At 40.4% G+C, this 15,736-nt stretch overlaps 1 protein-coding gene across 1 annotated transcript in view; it reads right to left on the reverse strand.

Moving 5' to 3' along the window:
* USP13 (ubiquitin specific peptidase 13) overlaps positions 1-15,736 on the reverse strand; it is a 106,443-nt gene that overhangs the window by 64,423 nt on the left and 26,284 nt on the right. The window contains exons 3-5 of the mRNA XM_069472896.1: positions 14,031-14,091; positions 6,046-6,167; positions 851-993 (exon numbers count right to left, since the gene is read on the reverse strand). Coding sequence (XP_069328997.1) covers positions 851-993; positions 6,046-6,167; positions 14,031-14,091 — 326 coding nt within the window. The remainder of the gene's footprint in view (positions 1-850; positions 994-6,045; positions 6,168-14,030; positions 14,092-15,736) is intronic.

Here is a 15,736-nt window from a genome sequence, read left to right on the forward strand (position 1 = left end):
GTATCACCCTCCGCATTTTCACAAAGGGAGAAACTGAGGCCCAGAAGTAACACTTCTTTCCTAAGAGCACACAGACATGAACGCAGTACAACAGTCAGGGTTCAACCAAATCAGAGACATTCCTCATCCATCTCCTTTTCTGTCCAGTGGCTGCCTCTGTAAACCCAGCGGCACCTAATTAAAGGAGATGCTAATGTAGTCCAAAGAGCATTCCAGCCAAGATGTGACAGACAATGACTGTTGTAAATTGGGTTCCCCCAGAACAGAGTCTGAGATAAAGATGTGAATGTAAATGGCTTGTGTGGGAGGTGATCCTAGGGGTCTAGGGAAGAGAGATAAGAAAGGGCAGGAAGCCGGTACAGGGTACATCAGTGAGCAAATGATCACCATGGGCCACCGAGGCTCAGGCAGCCAGGGGACTGCCAGAGACAGATGGCCCACCTGGAGGGGCAGGGAGCTGGGGTATTTATCCTCCCACTCCATCCACAGTCACTGGTTGAGGGCTGTTCCAGGAGGAGAGGAGGGAGCTTTACTCTGTGGCATTTCTGACTGCCCCATGGATCGGCCTAGCCGGCTTCAGCAGGCAGAGACAGCACTCAGGCAAAGAGCTCCAAGTGCTCACAACTGGCAGCTTTAGGGCAGGGAAGGGATTAGGGGTATGGGCTGGACACATTCAGCATCTGCTACAAAGGCACAGATAATTTTGGAGAGATGTTTTAAGCTTATTATTTTAATAAAAGACGTCTTGTAAGAAAATATGTAACTGCTAATTCAGAGAAAAGGTAGAAAAACAAACATTCCTTTGGCCAGTTTTAGGGGATAAAGTTCCATTTTGCTATCTCACTCTCACCTGGGAGGAATCCTGACTCCATTGTCCAGCTGCGTGAGGTTATTGGCATATTTCGATACTGGCAATTCATTTTCCCATGTGTCTGGGTCCTGCTTTCTGTATGGAGATTTTGAGCTGAGAACCGCATCACAAGCAATTGTTACCTATGAGACAAAACCAGATGTAATATATAAGAACAGTTTGAGAGAATAGCAACTTCTAGAAAATGAATTTAAAAGCTTATTAATAAGTACAGTTTAACTGAAGACAACTCAAACCGCACAGTTACCACAATAGAAAGACCCTGCTTTCCTGCACTTTCCCCTGGATCTAGCTAGGCTTTGTCCCTGACCTAGAGTTTATAGTATGGACAATGACACAGATAGCAAGGAACTAAATTCAGTTTGTAAGCTCAAGCTTAGGGGTCAGATTTAACAATTCCTGCCACTTAGCAAGCCTGGCGAAAAGTATGAGGTGAACAATTCACAAGGGTGAAACTGGAGACAGGAATGCCCAGGATTTACCCAAGTGGTGTGTTTTCCTCCTAACAAATGTGCACCCAGATATCCAATATCCTCAGCTCATCACATAATGGCGTGCGGTCAAGGGCACTTGAATGGAATGTAAGCAGCATGGCTCCACTTCTTAATCTAGTGCAAATGTGACCCTGGATAGGGACATACCTTGGTGTCTCCATGCCAGATTAGTCCACATCATGAGCAAATCTGTGACGTCCTGCTTAGCACCAACTGACCACAGGGGATCTCCTCCTGCTCCCAAACCCTACTGATTCTGGCCTAGGCCTGTTACCAAAGTTGCTATTTGCTAAATGCTATAAGCTATTTCTAGTTGTTTTTAAAAATTTGCATTCTGATGGCACAGTAAAATGGGACAGCCACATTGGAAAACTGTTTGGCAGTTACCACACGACCTGGCAATTCCACTACTGGGTACATACCCAAGAGAAATGAAAATATGTGTCCACACAAAAACTTGTACACATACGTTCATAGCAGCATTATTTATAATAATCAAAACACAGAAACAACTCAAAAGGTTATCAATGCTAAACAATGTAACATAAAATGTTGCATGTTCATACAATGAAATGTTATTTGGCAATAAAAAGGAATGAGGTACTGATACCAGTGACAACATGGATAAACCTTGAAAATATACGCTAAGTGGAAAAAAGCCAGTCACAAAGAATAACATATTGTATGACTCCATTTACATGAAATGTCCAGAATAGGCAAATCTATAAAGACAGAAAGTAGATTAGTGATTGCCAGAGGCTGGGGGGATGTAGGGTTGGAGGGTGATGGCTAAACGGTGTGAGTTTTTTGTGGGGCAAGAGAAATATTTGAAAATTAGATAGTAGCAATAGATACCCAACTCTGAATATAATAAAAGCCATTGAATTGTAAAAAAATGTTTAAACAGAGCTGGGCACAGTAGCACATGCCTACAGTCCCAGCTACTCAGGAGGATCACTTAAGGCCAGGAGTTCGAAGCTGTAGTGCACCGTGATAACACCTGCAAATAGCCACTGCACTCCAGCCTGGGCAACACAGCAAGGCCTTATTCCAAAAAAAAAAAAACAAACACAATTTTTTTTAAAAATTGTATTCTACATCACCAACATCCTGCACAATGAACGGACTGTTTCCCCTGAGTCTCACTAATGACTGATCCTAGAACCAAGTAAGAAACGACAGAGGAAGTTCCTTCAGCCGCCATCCCACCCCCACCCAGCCCACTCCCACGAGCCCTGGAACCAAAACACATTTGGAATCTACCTCTTGTCCACTTCGCCCACCCTCCTAGTCCCAGCCACTGTCAGGGCTCCCCTGACGGCTACACAACAGCCTCCGTACAGTTGTCTTTCCTCCACTCCGGCCCCTCGTCTCTGCACCGCAGCCAGCGTGATCCATCCTATCCTTCCCCAGCTTAAAACTCTCGAGGTTACGCCGAACACTACACCAGCTGATGACACTGGGCTACACGTCAGAAATAAGGAAGAGGTCCCTACCCTAAAAAAGCTTATAATCCATTAAGATCAGTCATTCATAAATATTAATACATTTAAACTTTTCCAAAGAAATCCTCCCATTCATCCCTCACCACAAACCCTTTCATGTAATCAGCCTTTCCTCTCCATCGGCAAACTTCATCACCCACCCCTTGCCAGGGACGCCCATGGGAAACAGGGGCATCAGAGTTCACCATAGGCCCCTTCTAGATTTTATGGCTTTGGGACATGCCACCTTAGGACTTCCGCCTATGGCATCCTAATCTCTCTAGGCTGGTCCGTTATAACTTCTTTGTTTCACTGTCTACCTGATCATTTCTTTATTCTCCTCAGGATTTTCTCCACCCTCATTAGATTTTTTTTTTAAGTGTTCTGGTTTGCAATGCACAATGATTTAGAACAAGATTCAGATATAATCTCTTTTTTCTTTGAAAAACCTTTTCTGGTGACACCCAATATCAACTAAAATCACTTAAAGGCCCTCTTTATGGGTCATAACTGAAGGTCAGGATCCATCATCCTAGGATTACATCATCCAGTGTAATCCTAATTACATTGTGAATTATTTTCCCTTGGACTTGTTTTCTGGAGTGAAGTGAAAAGACCTTGGTACTAGTCCTGGCTCCATCCAAGTCTCCATAGGCCTGGAGTTAAGTGGTGTGCTGGAACTGGCTCGAACTGGCTCCTAAGAGTTCATTAAATTTTAAGAAATTTTGCAAGATGGTTGCTAAACATAGTCATTACTAAAAATCAAATTGTATAAACTTACAATTAAATGTTTTTTAAAAGGCGACATATATTCAAAAACTCTTCACTTCCTAATTGTTTTCCTATATCTCACTATTATCTCTGTGCTCTTGAGATTATTTATGCCTATGTTAGCCGAATGGTGGGGATTCTATAATGATCTGCACATCTCTTTCCAACAATGCATTCGGTGATATCACGTTGTTAGCCTGAAATCAGCCGTGCTGGGAGTATGCACACCATGGAATCAGCAGACACTACAAAACAGGGCTTTTCCCCCAGGGAGCCTGTTGTTAGACATTTACAAGCACACCACTGCTCTAGTTCTGATGTCGAAAACGAAGGCCTTGGAATTCAGCCTCTAGGATCCCTGCTGGGCTCACAGTGCTATGTCTCTGCGACCCCTGTATCACCAGTCATTCCAATGTGGTTTAACTCTCTGGAGAACCTATAAAGTAACTCTTCAAAATGGAAATTGTTCTATGCTGAGATGTTCTAGAGATGAAAGAGGAGTCACCTGGTTAGGTGTTTTTGAGCTCAGTAATCTTTGGTATTTAAAAAGAGAATCATCAAACACCAAGAGTGTAGCAAAGGCATTAAAAGAAATATAGTAACTAGCACCTTTTATGCAGATAAATCCTATTGGTTACCGTCACATAAATACGGGCTTTTCCTTCAATCTGCCCACCCCTATCTTCCAAATAACTCTGTCTCTCTCTTTTTTCATTCTTAAAGTATTTCTTAATTATAAAAGATTGTTATTAAAAATTATAGTATATCTTGCTGGATTCAGATTTCTATGGCATTTCCCTTTTAAATAAGAGTATTCACACTTCAAATTATACTCTCAGTACAAAAATAATAAAAGGCTTTTTTATTAACTTTTCTCACATAAAGACTTCTTCATGAGGGAATGAGAGGAAAATAATTTCTCATAACATTATTCATAATATGCTTCTTTCCTTCTTTTCTGACAGCAGAAATAACAGTTATATTAAACAAGGGCAGCAAGAACTCTCAGTATTATAGAGATATAAGCATTAGTATATAATTTCAGGTACTAGGATGAGGTAACGCCATTTCATCCACTAATATATTTTATCCTTGGTAACGGCCACATGAGTCAACACAGGGAACTGGAGACAGCAAAGGTAATTTAATTCTGCATGCCTTACCGAACACTGTGCACTTAGGACTGAAAAGGATGCGTTACATTTAATAATTAGAATTATAATAAATAAGTACACAAAAATTCTCATTTCCATGGTCTTACATTTAGATAAAAAAGTAGATCAGAAACAAAAGAGGTTGAATGGTGGGAACCCAGTCAGTAATGACACGGAAACCCCAAGCACAAATGTCCCCTCCTGGCAGGGGCAAGTGAGCAGATGGCTGCAGATACAGAGTCACGCAACGTCCAGGAGACTCGCGGACCTAAAGACCTGGCTTTGGTTCTGGCAGAGTTTGAGAAGGGAAAAAATGAGCTGGCATGTCTAAACCCAACCAACCCTGGCCCTGCTGCCATCTGCAGCAGGCTCTAGGTGTGCACAGAGCAGAAAAGAGGAAAAGAAACCAAAGAGAAAAAAGAAAAAAGGACAGAGTGGTGGCGGCAATACAGGAAATGAGGAAAGTAGGAAAAACAGTTATTGTCCCCGCAGGAACTCTGTGCCCATTTACAGCACGTGAGAGTCAAAGGAAAACAAAACCTGGTTTCCCCACAGCACCACCACCAGCCCCAGCTCCAAGCCGATCAGACAATTAAGGTCCCTCCACAAACTGAACCAAGAAAGAAAGGAAAAGGAAGAAAGGAGAAGGGGGCGGGGGAGCTTACCACTAAAAATATCTAAAATCTAGAAAGTAGTCTTAGTCCTTGGAGGAGACAAAACTGAAAAGATGGTTCACTTAATCCCGGAGCTCCTGCGGATCTGTGATGTATAAATGTTTGGTTCTTTTTATAACTGTGTTGCTGTTGTTTTAGCTGTGAGGCACGTTTATTTCTTCCAAACAAAATCTTACATGGAAAGCCAACATAATAAACATGATAAAAATGTTGTCATCCCTCTGATCAGAAGACAGTCCCCCTCCAGCACTCCCTGCATGGCTGGGGTGCCCAGTGTGAAAATCTAAGCAACAGACTGTGATTCAGGGGGCAAGAAGCCAGCCCATCCTGAAGGAGACCAGCCTAACGAGCTACAGAGACCAAACAGCACTGGAAGGAAGAGGCAGCAAAGGGTACCAATGGCCCAACACTCTTGAAATGTCACCCTGCAAGACCCTTGTCATGAAAGAGAAGAGGTATGCTCATTCTTATGTTCGTCTCACATTCAACCCGCCTTACCCGCCCGCCACGCTCACCACACACACACCCCGCACACGCACACACACCTGACACAGAGAGTCACGCGCATCTAGCTAGCAGCCGTGCACACTCACTGACCAGGGCTGGTAACTCCTCAATATTTGGTAGTGCTATTTCATAGTGGTCTGGGAATATAACAAGTTTGGCTTCATCTTCATATTCATAATCGTCGCTATTTAAATCGTCATCAGTATCTAGATCTGAGGAGAAAACAAAAACAGAGAACAATAAGTGAGGACAGTAACATCCCACAGGCAGCACTCACTGGGAAAGCCAGAAATCCACAGGGAAGACATCCCAAGGGCGTGACATTCACAACTTCCTCCTCTGACAGGACCATCCATCTGCCCCAACCCAGGAATTACGGGCGTCTTTCCTAAATTAGGAATACTTATTTATCAGCGACTGATGTATGAAGAAGCCTGTGTCGTATCATAAAGCTTTACAGTTAAAATAGATATATGTGCTAGATACTCAATTCTTAGAGATTTTTAAAGAAAGAGACTGGTAATTGTGATTTGTCAGGTACCTGGCTCCTGATTTCTCAAGAATGGGCTGGACAGTTTTCCACAACACTGTCATATGGAAGAAAGCACGTGCGTTTGACAGCAGATAAACCTCGGTTCAATTCTGGCTCGAAAAACCTAATGGGCTCTAAAAACTTTGGGCAAGTCACAAACTCTCTCAGCCTTAGTTTTGCCATTTGTAGCATGAAGATCATAGCACTTCTCTTACACATTTATATAGGAGATAAATGAGAACTTGTAGACAAGAGACCTGGCATATAAGAGGCAGTCAATAAATGGTAGCTATTATTTAAAAATAAAATCTCCCTCTTGCTCCCTCTATATGTGTCTGTCCGTCTCTGTAAGCGTTGTTAGATTTTGCACAGTAAACCAGAGGCGGAAGCCCTGTACAGTGAGTGGTCCTGCTGTCCCTCCGCAGCCGAGAAAGATGAGTTCCTCCAGCCTGTTACCTATCAAGTCATCACCTCTTTGCTTGGCTAAGCTCTGGTAAAGGTTAAGTGAAGGTGCAAAGAAATGTCTTATCACAATATTTACATGGACATTTCAGCTTCACATTCATGGGGATGCCAGCATCACAAATCACATTTGTATACCTGTATGTTCAGAACTACGGTGACAAAGAGTTACTAAACTATATTCTACTCCCATATACAAGCACACACACAGAAATTTGGGCTCTGGAGATAAAAGAAAGTTATTTTACTAGATGAAGCAGCCGCCAGAGAACAAAAGGATCTAGATTCCATTATCACCTTATGTATACCTCCCACCAAAACCTAGTATATATTTGTGTGCTGAAAGTAAAAAATAAGATGCAGTTAAAATGCAGTCCAAGTATTTTAATAAAAGATTCTAAATAAGAGACTGATTCTAATCAGAAATACCAAAATAAAGAAACAAACAACGTTGTTAGATAGCCATGGAAGTTAATTTGACAAAAAGCAATTTTAAAGAAGATTCTACAAGTTTAAGAAGTAACTAAAGGCATTTATTTAAAGGAAAGATAAGATTTTAAGGCACCTAGTATAGGATCTGGTAGGTACTGGAGACTCCATAATTCAAAGAAAGATATTCTACTGAATGCCTCAATATCTATAATTTTTTAAAAATTGGAACCTAACTGTTCAATGAGAATCTTATTCAACTCAGAATATTATTTAAATGATAGTTATTTAGACTATGCAGAAACATGAAAATGTTTATGGTATGTTAATGTTAAAAGTAAAAAATTCATTATAAAGACAACTTTGCACTATGCTCATGAACAAAAATTGGAAAGAAACCTGAACAAATGAAAATAATGAGTTGGGTGAACTTTTCTCTCTATTCTTAAAAGTTTCTTTATTATTATTGTATGTATAACAAATTTAAGTAACCAAAGCACAAATCTTTCGGGTTTTTTGTATAGATTTGGCTCACACAAGATACTATCTCTTTTCTACAGAAAACATATTCATTTAATGCCAATTCAAATCTTACTTGGCATAAAAAAACAAAGTCCACTCTGACATTTACTAGCTATGTAACCCTGGGAAAATTCTTTCCAAGTTCATTCTCCTCATAGATGAGCCATGGATAGTATTATCTACTCCACAAGTTTATTAAGAGGATCAAATAAGATAAGATTTTAAGGCACCTAGTATAAGATCTGGTAGGTACTGGAGACTCCACAAACAAAAGCCACTGTCACCATCATCATCATCATCATCACCTTCTCTACGTTCCTGACAACTAATGTTATTACAATCAAGAGTGCTTTCCCTTCCCTTTGGCTGCCCCAGCTCCAAAACAATCCCGAAGTAAGTTTCAGGAAGACCACGGTATCATGTACGGATCTTCTATGTGATCTGAGTGTAGAGAAATTATGACCTTCAAATGCTAGAAGATTGCAAGACTGTCAGCTCAGAGAGTGGGAAACAGGTCTTACTCACCTTCCAGACCCCTATCCCTGCATAGTGCCCTGCACACACCACACACTCTAAAGTTAGCGTGTGAAAGGGGACTTCAGGACGTCAACAACGCCAACATGCTAAGGACAACTGCAAAGCAAGAATGTCAAAAGATTTGCTGTGTTGTTGTTTTTTAATTAGCAACTGATATATGTTTAAAAAGAAGCAAGAATGCTGTCGTGTATTTTAATCGCTGAACTTTGTTGTGCTTCTTTACACTTAGTTTATAGCTTACTTTTATTTTAATTTTCATTTTTAATTTAATGGAATGGAAGGGGGTCCTATCTTCCCCAAACATCTTAATCTAAATTAGGGAAAAGTCCGGCAGAGGTAACATACATTCTGATCTTAAGGGACAAACTCAAGCTTTATCCTGAATGTATATGACCCTACAGCCCTAAGTATAATTTAAATTAATTTCCACATGTCTTTAAGTCATGTCTCACCACCCTACAAATATCCAGTTGAGGAACCCGCAGAGCAACCATACCCTAGGGCCAGTGGGACTGAGACTCCCAACTTCCCGGCTGGTACTTTCCACTGTTGCTCAACTGGCAATACCCAGATGAGCTCTTTGTAAGTTAAAAAACAAAAAAACAAAAACTTATTCCCCAACTCTCCCTCAATGGTCCTCCCAGATCCCTGAGAGAAGTGGCTGGGACAACACCCACTTCTCCTAAACAAAACCAGGGCTCTGATTCCCAGGTCAGAGTTCTCTCAGCCTGACCGTATTAACTTTAATTTATTTGTTGGAGGCAAACAACCTGTGTGTCCCAGGGCTGCCAAATCTGACCAACCACTTCAAAAGAAGGTACCAGGGAAAGGCCCTGAGCACAGATCACAGATCGTGTTATTTGGCCGCTTCAGGAGGAAATAGCGCTGTGGAGCTTATTTGAACCTTCTGGTCATCAGAGGCTCAGATGAGTTTTCTGAACACTCCCATTCCTGAAACTTTTCACACATTTTCTGCTTTCAACCTGTTTCTCATAGAGTATGAATGCCAGGGCTAAGCCAAAAGAGTGGAATTTAAGCTCTCCCAGGTTAATCAGTAGCTCTTTGAGTTCGGCTCTCCAGACACAAAAGAACTTAATTCATTTACTCCTATTTGTGAAAATTGGGGGTGGGGGAAGGGCTTTAATAAAAATGTGAAAACTTCACACTGTTTTTATGACATACCAAAGATATGGTATATTTCTTAAGTGAAACGCATTAGCAGTTATTTACACATCTGTACACATTTGTCTCTTTATTGTAAAAATATATATATATTTTTTTATTTATGCACAATTAGGCCAGAATCACATTGCGAGCCCTAGGGTATTTCTTTCAGGATCATGAACTCCCTTATCTCCCTCCTTCCCTCCTTGTATCTCAAAAAAATGCTAAGTTTTATATCAGCTTATTCCCCAAATTCACAAACTTTCATGTTTTTGCAAGTTATTTTTCTAAAAGTCAACCAGTAGTGTCTCTTTCTAGCTTAAAAATGTTCATGCATATAGCAACAAGAGGATGATGAAAAGAAAAAAGATAAAAAATAAAAAATGTTCATGCAGCAATACCCAGACTTGCTCAGGTGACAGCACCCCTCAGCATCCCAGCACGGTTTTCACAGCAGCCCTAAACCACAGGAAATGGCCAGTCGTTCTCTTCAGGTCCAAACAACTTGGGAAGTACTTATGTTCTAACAATTTAGTAACCATTTGAAAAAAAAAATAATCCACATCAGTTAAAACAAAAAATGTTTTACTTCATTCTGAAATAGACAGTTCCTTACTAACGGGATGTGTGCACCTGTTGGGCACCACACAACTTCTCTTTAAATCAGATCAGCCGCCGCTACCTTTATTTCCTGTTCCATGTTGATTTCACCTAGTACTTGCCTTTTACTATAGAAACCACCAAACAACCAGCTTCTTTAGGAATACAGGATAAACTAATATTGAAACTACATCGAGGTTAGTTCACGCAATGTTCAAACATCACTATGTTCCCTCAAGGATTTAAAATATCCCTCAGTTCGCTGGTGAGTTCACTGTAGCACCCCAGGATGCCTCCAAGCACAGTTTGGGAAGAAAAGGGTTAATGGCTTCCCAGTGCCCACAAGAAAAACGTTCTAAAAGCATGGTGTAGACTATCACTGGACACATACAAGATCAAGTGCAGAAAATAACTACTTGTCTCTGGGGAGAGTAACCAAGTGGCTGAGAGACAGGGAAGGGAGGGAGAAAAGCTTACTTTTTACTGCCCGGCCCTTTATAACTTCTCAAATTTAAGCTTTGTTCATGTGGTACATATTCAAAAAATAAATCTGAAATACAAAAAAAATTAAGAATTTAAATGACTTAAAAAGTTCCAAAAATTGTACTTATTGGTTTAAAAAAGAAAATACCAGCAAAAGCTAGAGCTGAGGTCATTTCACTTAAATGAACATCAGAGATGATGGGGAGGAAGAGTGGCCTGACCGTTCGCTGAGGGGCAGGCGGTGCTCAGGAGACTTGGGCAAGCCACTCAGCACCAGCTAATGGCATCAGCTTCCCTTATAAAATCAATTCTGAAGGTTATAACCGAATGATTCAATGGTTTCAATGTTATGTTAAGCCAACGGAAAAGAAATTATTCACAAAGTCTTCAACTGAATGGGAAAAAAAGCCTCTGTCTGGGATAAAGCATTGTCATCTACATCAGTTTCATGACAGGGGCGGGGGAAAGGGGTATCATAACATTTCAGTACCAGCAAATAGTACTTTCTAGTCAAAGAAACAGAAAAATTGCAAGAGAGGTCAGAGTTCTCTTCTTCTCCATGAAGAGACAACCCCACTGTCCCATTTAGGGAAGCAGTCTGTGGCAGAGGCTACAGAGGCTATCCATTGCTCCCTTCTTCCTTAGTGAGAGACCTCCAACTGTACTCAGTGAAGCCAGTTAGGAGACTTCATTTTCCAATCTCCTATGCAGCCAGGGGCAGCCCAAGTGACCAAGTTCTGACAGAGAGGTATAAACTGATCGGGAATCTACGAGAAGGCTGACAAAAGGAAGGTGACTCTGCTGGGAGATTTGACTATTTTGTCTTTCCCCTTCCTCTTTCCTGCTTTCCAGAAGGTGGATGTGATAGCTGGAGTTCCAACAGCCGTTTTGGACCAATGAAGTGACCATGAGGGTGGAAGTCACAGGCTAGGATAAAGGGTGAAGCAGAAATATGGAAAGAGTCTCAATTCCTGATGAACATGAGGCCACCATGTCATCCTGCACTTACTGCTTCCCAACATCCTCTACATGAGAGAGAAATAAGAGTCTATCTTGTTTAAAGTTACCAATATTTTAAGTTTTCTGTTACATAAGCCGGATGTAATTCTAATACAGACCCTCACTGAAATTGATTTGCTGGCAACATCAACTTGAACACAGAGCTGAGATCTATGTGACAAGAGAAAAGTGCCAACTCCTGGGAGATAAGAAGCTCCAGCTGAGGGGACTTTAAATCAGGGCTTGTACAACCAAATTCTTACTGAAATGAATGAACTAATTTAAATTGGGTAGTACCCCCAGGGAACAATGGAAGGGGTTCACACAACATGAAGCACAAAACTTCAGTGCTGACTTGTGAATTAATTTTTAAAAGTTCCTTGACAATATCCTCTACCACCAAAATAATCACTAGAAAAATCAAACCTCAAGGCCTGTTGAGGAAAATACACAAAGGCTAAAAGGCCAAGAGGTCAGCTAATTTCTTCATTCAACCAAAGAAAATAATTATAATAAAAAATAACAATGGGTAAGTCAAGATGTTTAGTTATTTCCATCCTCAAGAAGGTCATGCAGATGTCATTCAATTTGGAAAAAATCAGATTACCCATATTAGTGGAAGGGAGCCAGCAGGCTAGTAACCAAAGTACCAGAATACATTCAATCATTCAGCTAGGTTCATGCTAGGCTGGTTTGGGTTCAGTTGGTTGATTTGGGTTGTGGTCCAAAGGCATGTTGCGAAGTCAGGAAGATTGGCCAGGGTAGAAAAACCAACTGCAGGTTAGCCTCATACAGAAAACCATAAGCTGAGAAGCAGGAGAAAACAGCAAGATCAGGCCCAGCACAAAGTAACAGAGAATCAAACCAGGAAGGAAACTCAGCTCCTTAACTGTTTTCAATGGTTTCACTTTTCAAATAATTAATGTGTCTTTTCATTACAACAACATACAATTGTTAAAGAAAAAATTTTAATACAGATGAGCAAAACGAAGAAAATTAGAATCACTCCCATCCTATTCCTGGGAAAGAGCTACTATTAACAATTTAGAGTATATTCTTCCAGGCTCTTCCAGTCTCTCAGTTATATATGAATACTTGTGTGTGTACACACATAGATATACACGTATACATACACACATGTATATATACACATATAGACATGTATGCATATATACACACATACATATATGTATATGTGTATATAGATTTTTTTAACCAAAATAAAATCATACTATGGAAACAATTTTGAAATTCCTTTCAAACATAATCCCAGACATTTAGGAATATAAACTTTCTTGGTCAAATATTATCAAACCTCTTTTTCCCCCTGAGAAAACCATACCAGAAGCTCAAAAGAAAATATGACCACAATTATATAAGATAGAAATCAGCAGTCATTTGCATAAATAAAACTAGCTCTTTTGAACGAGGGAAATTTAAAAATCACCATTAGGTAAACACCATCATAATAATTGCTGCATGCAATATCCACTGATAGATGCTAATATGAGTAGGCAAAACTTTGAGGAGGAACAGGATATCAGCACAGTATCAAAGTTATCACTCCCAAGATATTTATTATTAATAATTACACTATAACTTTACAGTGGAGAAACCCAGCAGACGCTACCTTAACAAGTAGTGAAGTTCAACACCACCAGTATGAAGACACGTCAACAGCATGTATTCCCAGTATCACGCACTTAGAAGGGCGGATTACCTCTGTGGTATTCTTGCCAGAAATGTATAACTTCAGATTTTTCATGAGAAAACATCACACACACCCAAACTGAGGTACATTCTACAAAATAACTGACCAGTACTCTTTTCAAAAGTGCCACAACTATTAAAGACGAAGGAAGACGGAAGGTCTATCACACACTGGAAAGGATTAAAGAAACATGACAACTAAATACAAGGTGAGATCCTGGATTGGCGCCTGTAACAAAAATAAGGACATTAGTGGAAAAAATGGTGAAATCTGAATAAGTCTGTAGCTTGGATAATTTTTTAAAAAAAGAAAAACTGGCTCTTTAAAGTCAGCCTAAAACAGACCAGAAGCAGAATCACAATTACTCTCTAGTCACTCTTAAGTATAATTGCCTCAAAGCACTAAACCAAACTAAGAGTGCTAAAAGCATCCTTCAATAGTAGGTAAATGCAAAATAGAGTCAGAGACTCTCAAGTTAAATTTGTGCTTCTTGTCCCTAAATTGTAGAGCAATAAACAACCTATTGCTCCAAATCAGTCTTGCACATGAGCGTACAAACACACACACACATACACACACGCACACACCCACACACACAGAAAATCTGGGCACACTATTGATAACTATTTACATTACCTAAAAAAATCTTGGAATTCCTCCTTTTTGGTAAAGCTCCACCAGATGCTCCTCTTACCTTCTGAAAAGAAAATAAGAAATCATTAAAATGCACCCTATAGAATAAACAATTTGGGGGGTGGGGAAAGTACAACTCAGAGGTTCCCAGTTTTTATAAAAAGGCCAAGAGGAAATATTCAACCTGGACTATCAATTCCAGGATAAACGTGAACCTCACCCAGGTCAATGCAGGCAGGTGAAGAGCAATGCTATTGTCCCACCTAATTGTTTTTACCAAGTTATAAGGAAAGCACTTCTGGAAAGGGAAGTAGAAACCAGGGATCAAGGTGAAGTAGATGCCTAAACTTCAAATCAGCACATGCTCCCAAGAGGGTTAGAGTCCAAGCATGACGATGAGAGACTCAGGAAAGATGGTGGTGGCTCCAGGAGGTCAGGACCTTCTTCTTCTGCTTACCCAGTGGGTCCCCAGTGCTTGGTCCTTTCAACTATTTTCGAAAGATTTAATAAATATCGATATATAGTCATTGATATTCCGGTCATATTAAACCTCAATCTAACCTCCCTAAACATATTTGGAGCACCAACAGGTGGTTATGTTTCCTATCCTAAGCTACATGTACTTTCTACATATGCTAGCATCCTCAGCAGCAAGGAAATAAACACCCGTCAAGCGGTTATACAAAAGAGGTCATTCATCTGATGCTCACACAAAACATTTTACTTTCAAATAGATTATATTAATTTTTGTTTCAAATGGCCAAAACCATATTTCCATATTGTGTGTTTTTTCAGTTACTGGAAAAAAGCACGTTTCCAACAGACCATAGTGTAAGAGTCTACCCCGCACTTTTCCAGCAACTGCATGTATTAAGGCCTTGCTGCGCATTGGCTGCTTCTTTAGTTTGTCCTCTCATCAGTCCTAAGGCTCCTCTGCCACATTGTGTTATTTGACTTTGACGGCTGACTCATCTTTGTGATTCTCACATGAAGTTTTTACAGCTTCTACTGTAGGTTTACAGTTCACATCTCAGGAATCTGGAAATTATAAAACACTTCAGCTCAAAAACTTATCCCTCCAAATACTGATGTCAAATGCATGACTCCTCTCCCCAAATCCCTCTCCTCATGGTCTTAGAGCCTCTGTCCTTCCCTTCCACTTACCTGCCTCAAAAAGGGATACAATAAAACCTGTTCCAAAGGCACATTTAACAGTCTTGGAGATCACTTGAAATCTCTCTACGGAAGTTTATGGTGTCCTTTCAATTGTCCCGATCTCTCTGCCCCCTCCCTCCCTGCACAAAGATGGAGGGTGAATGCGGGCAGGGGCTCCAGGAAAACTTGCTAGAACATAAGGCTGTCCCCAATTGCGGGGTTCACACCTCAGACTTGCACTAGATCCACCACCTTTCAGAGAAAAAAAAAAGTAAGACTTCCTTCTAAAGACCATCACCTCTGCTCCTACACAGTCAACAACAGGGTTTAAAAAACTAAAACTTCTTGGTCACCAAATACAACTGTGCTCGTACATCAGGTTCTGGGCTGGAGCTCAGGGTACAAACTGAATGAAGGCAGATTTTATCTTTTGAGGAGCTCACCAGCACATGAAGGGAACATACTCATAAACAAACAGCACAACAGATTCTAGTGAGTGCTAAGAGAGGTTCAAGAAAAGGTAAAATCATATTATAAGAAAAAAAATGATCAGT

The sequence above is a fragment of the Eulemur rufifrons genome, chromosome 7 (assembly GCF_041146395.1).
Source record: "Eulemur rufifrons isolate Redbay chromosome 7, OSU_ERuf_1, whole genome shotgun sequence".
NCBI lineage: Eukaryota > Metazoa > Chordata > Mammalia > Primates > Lemuridae > Eulemur > Eulemur rufifrons.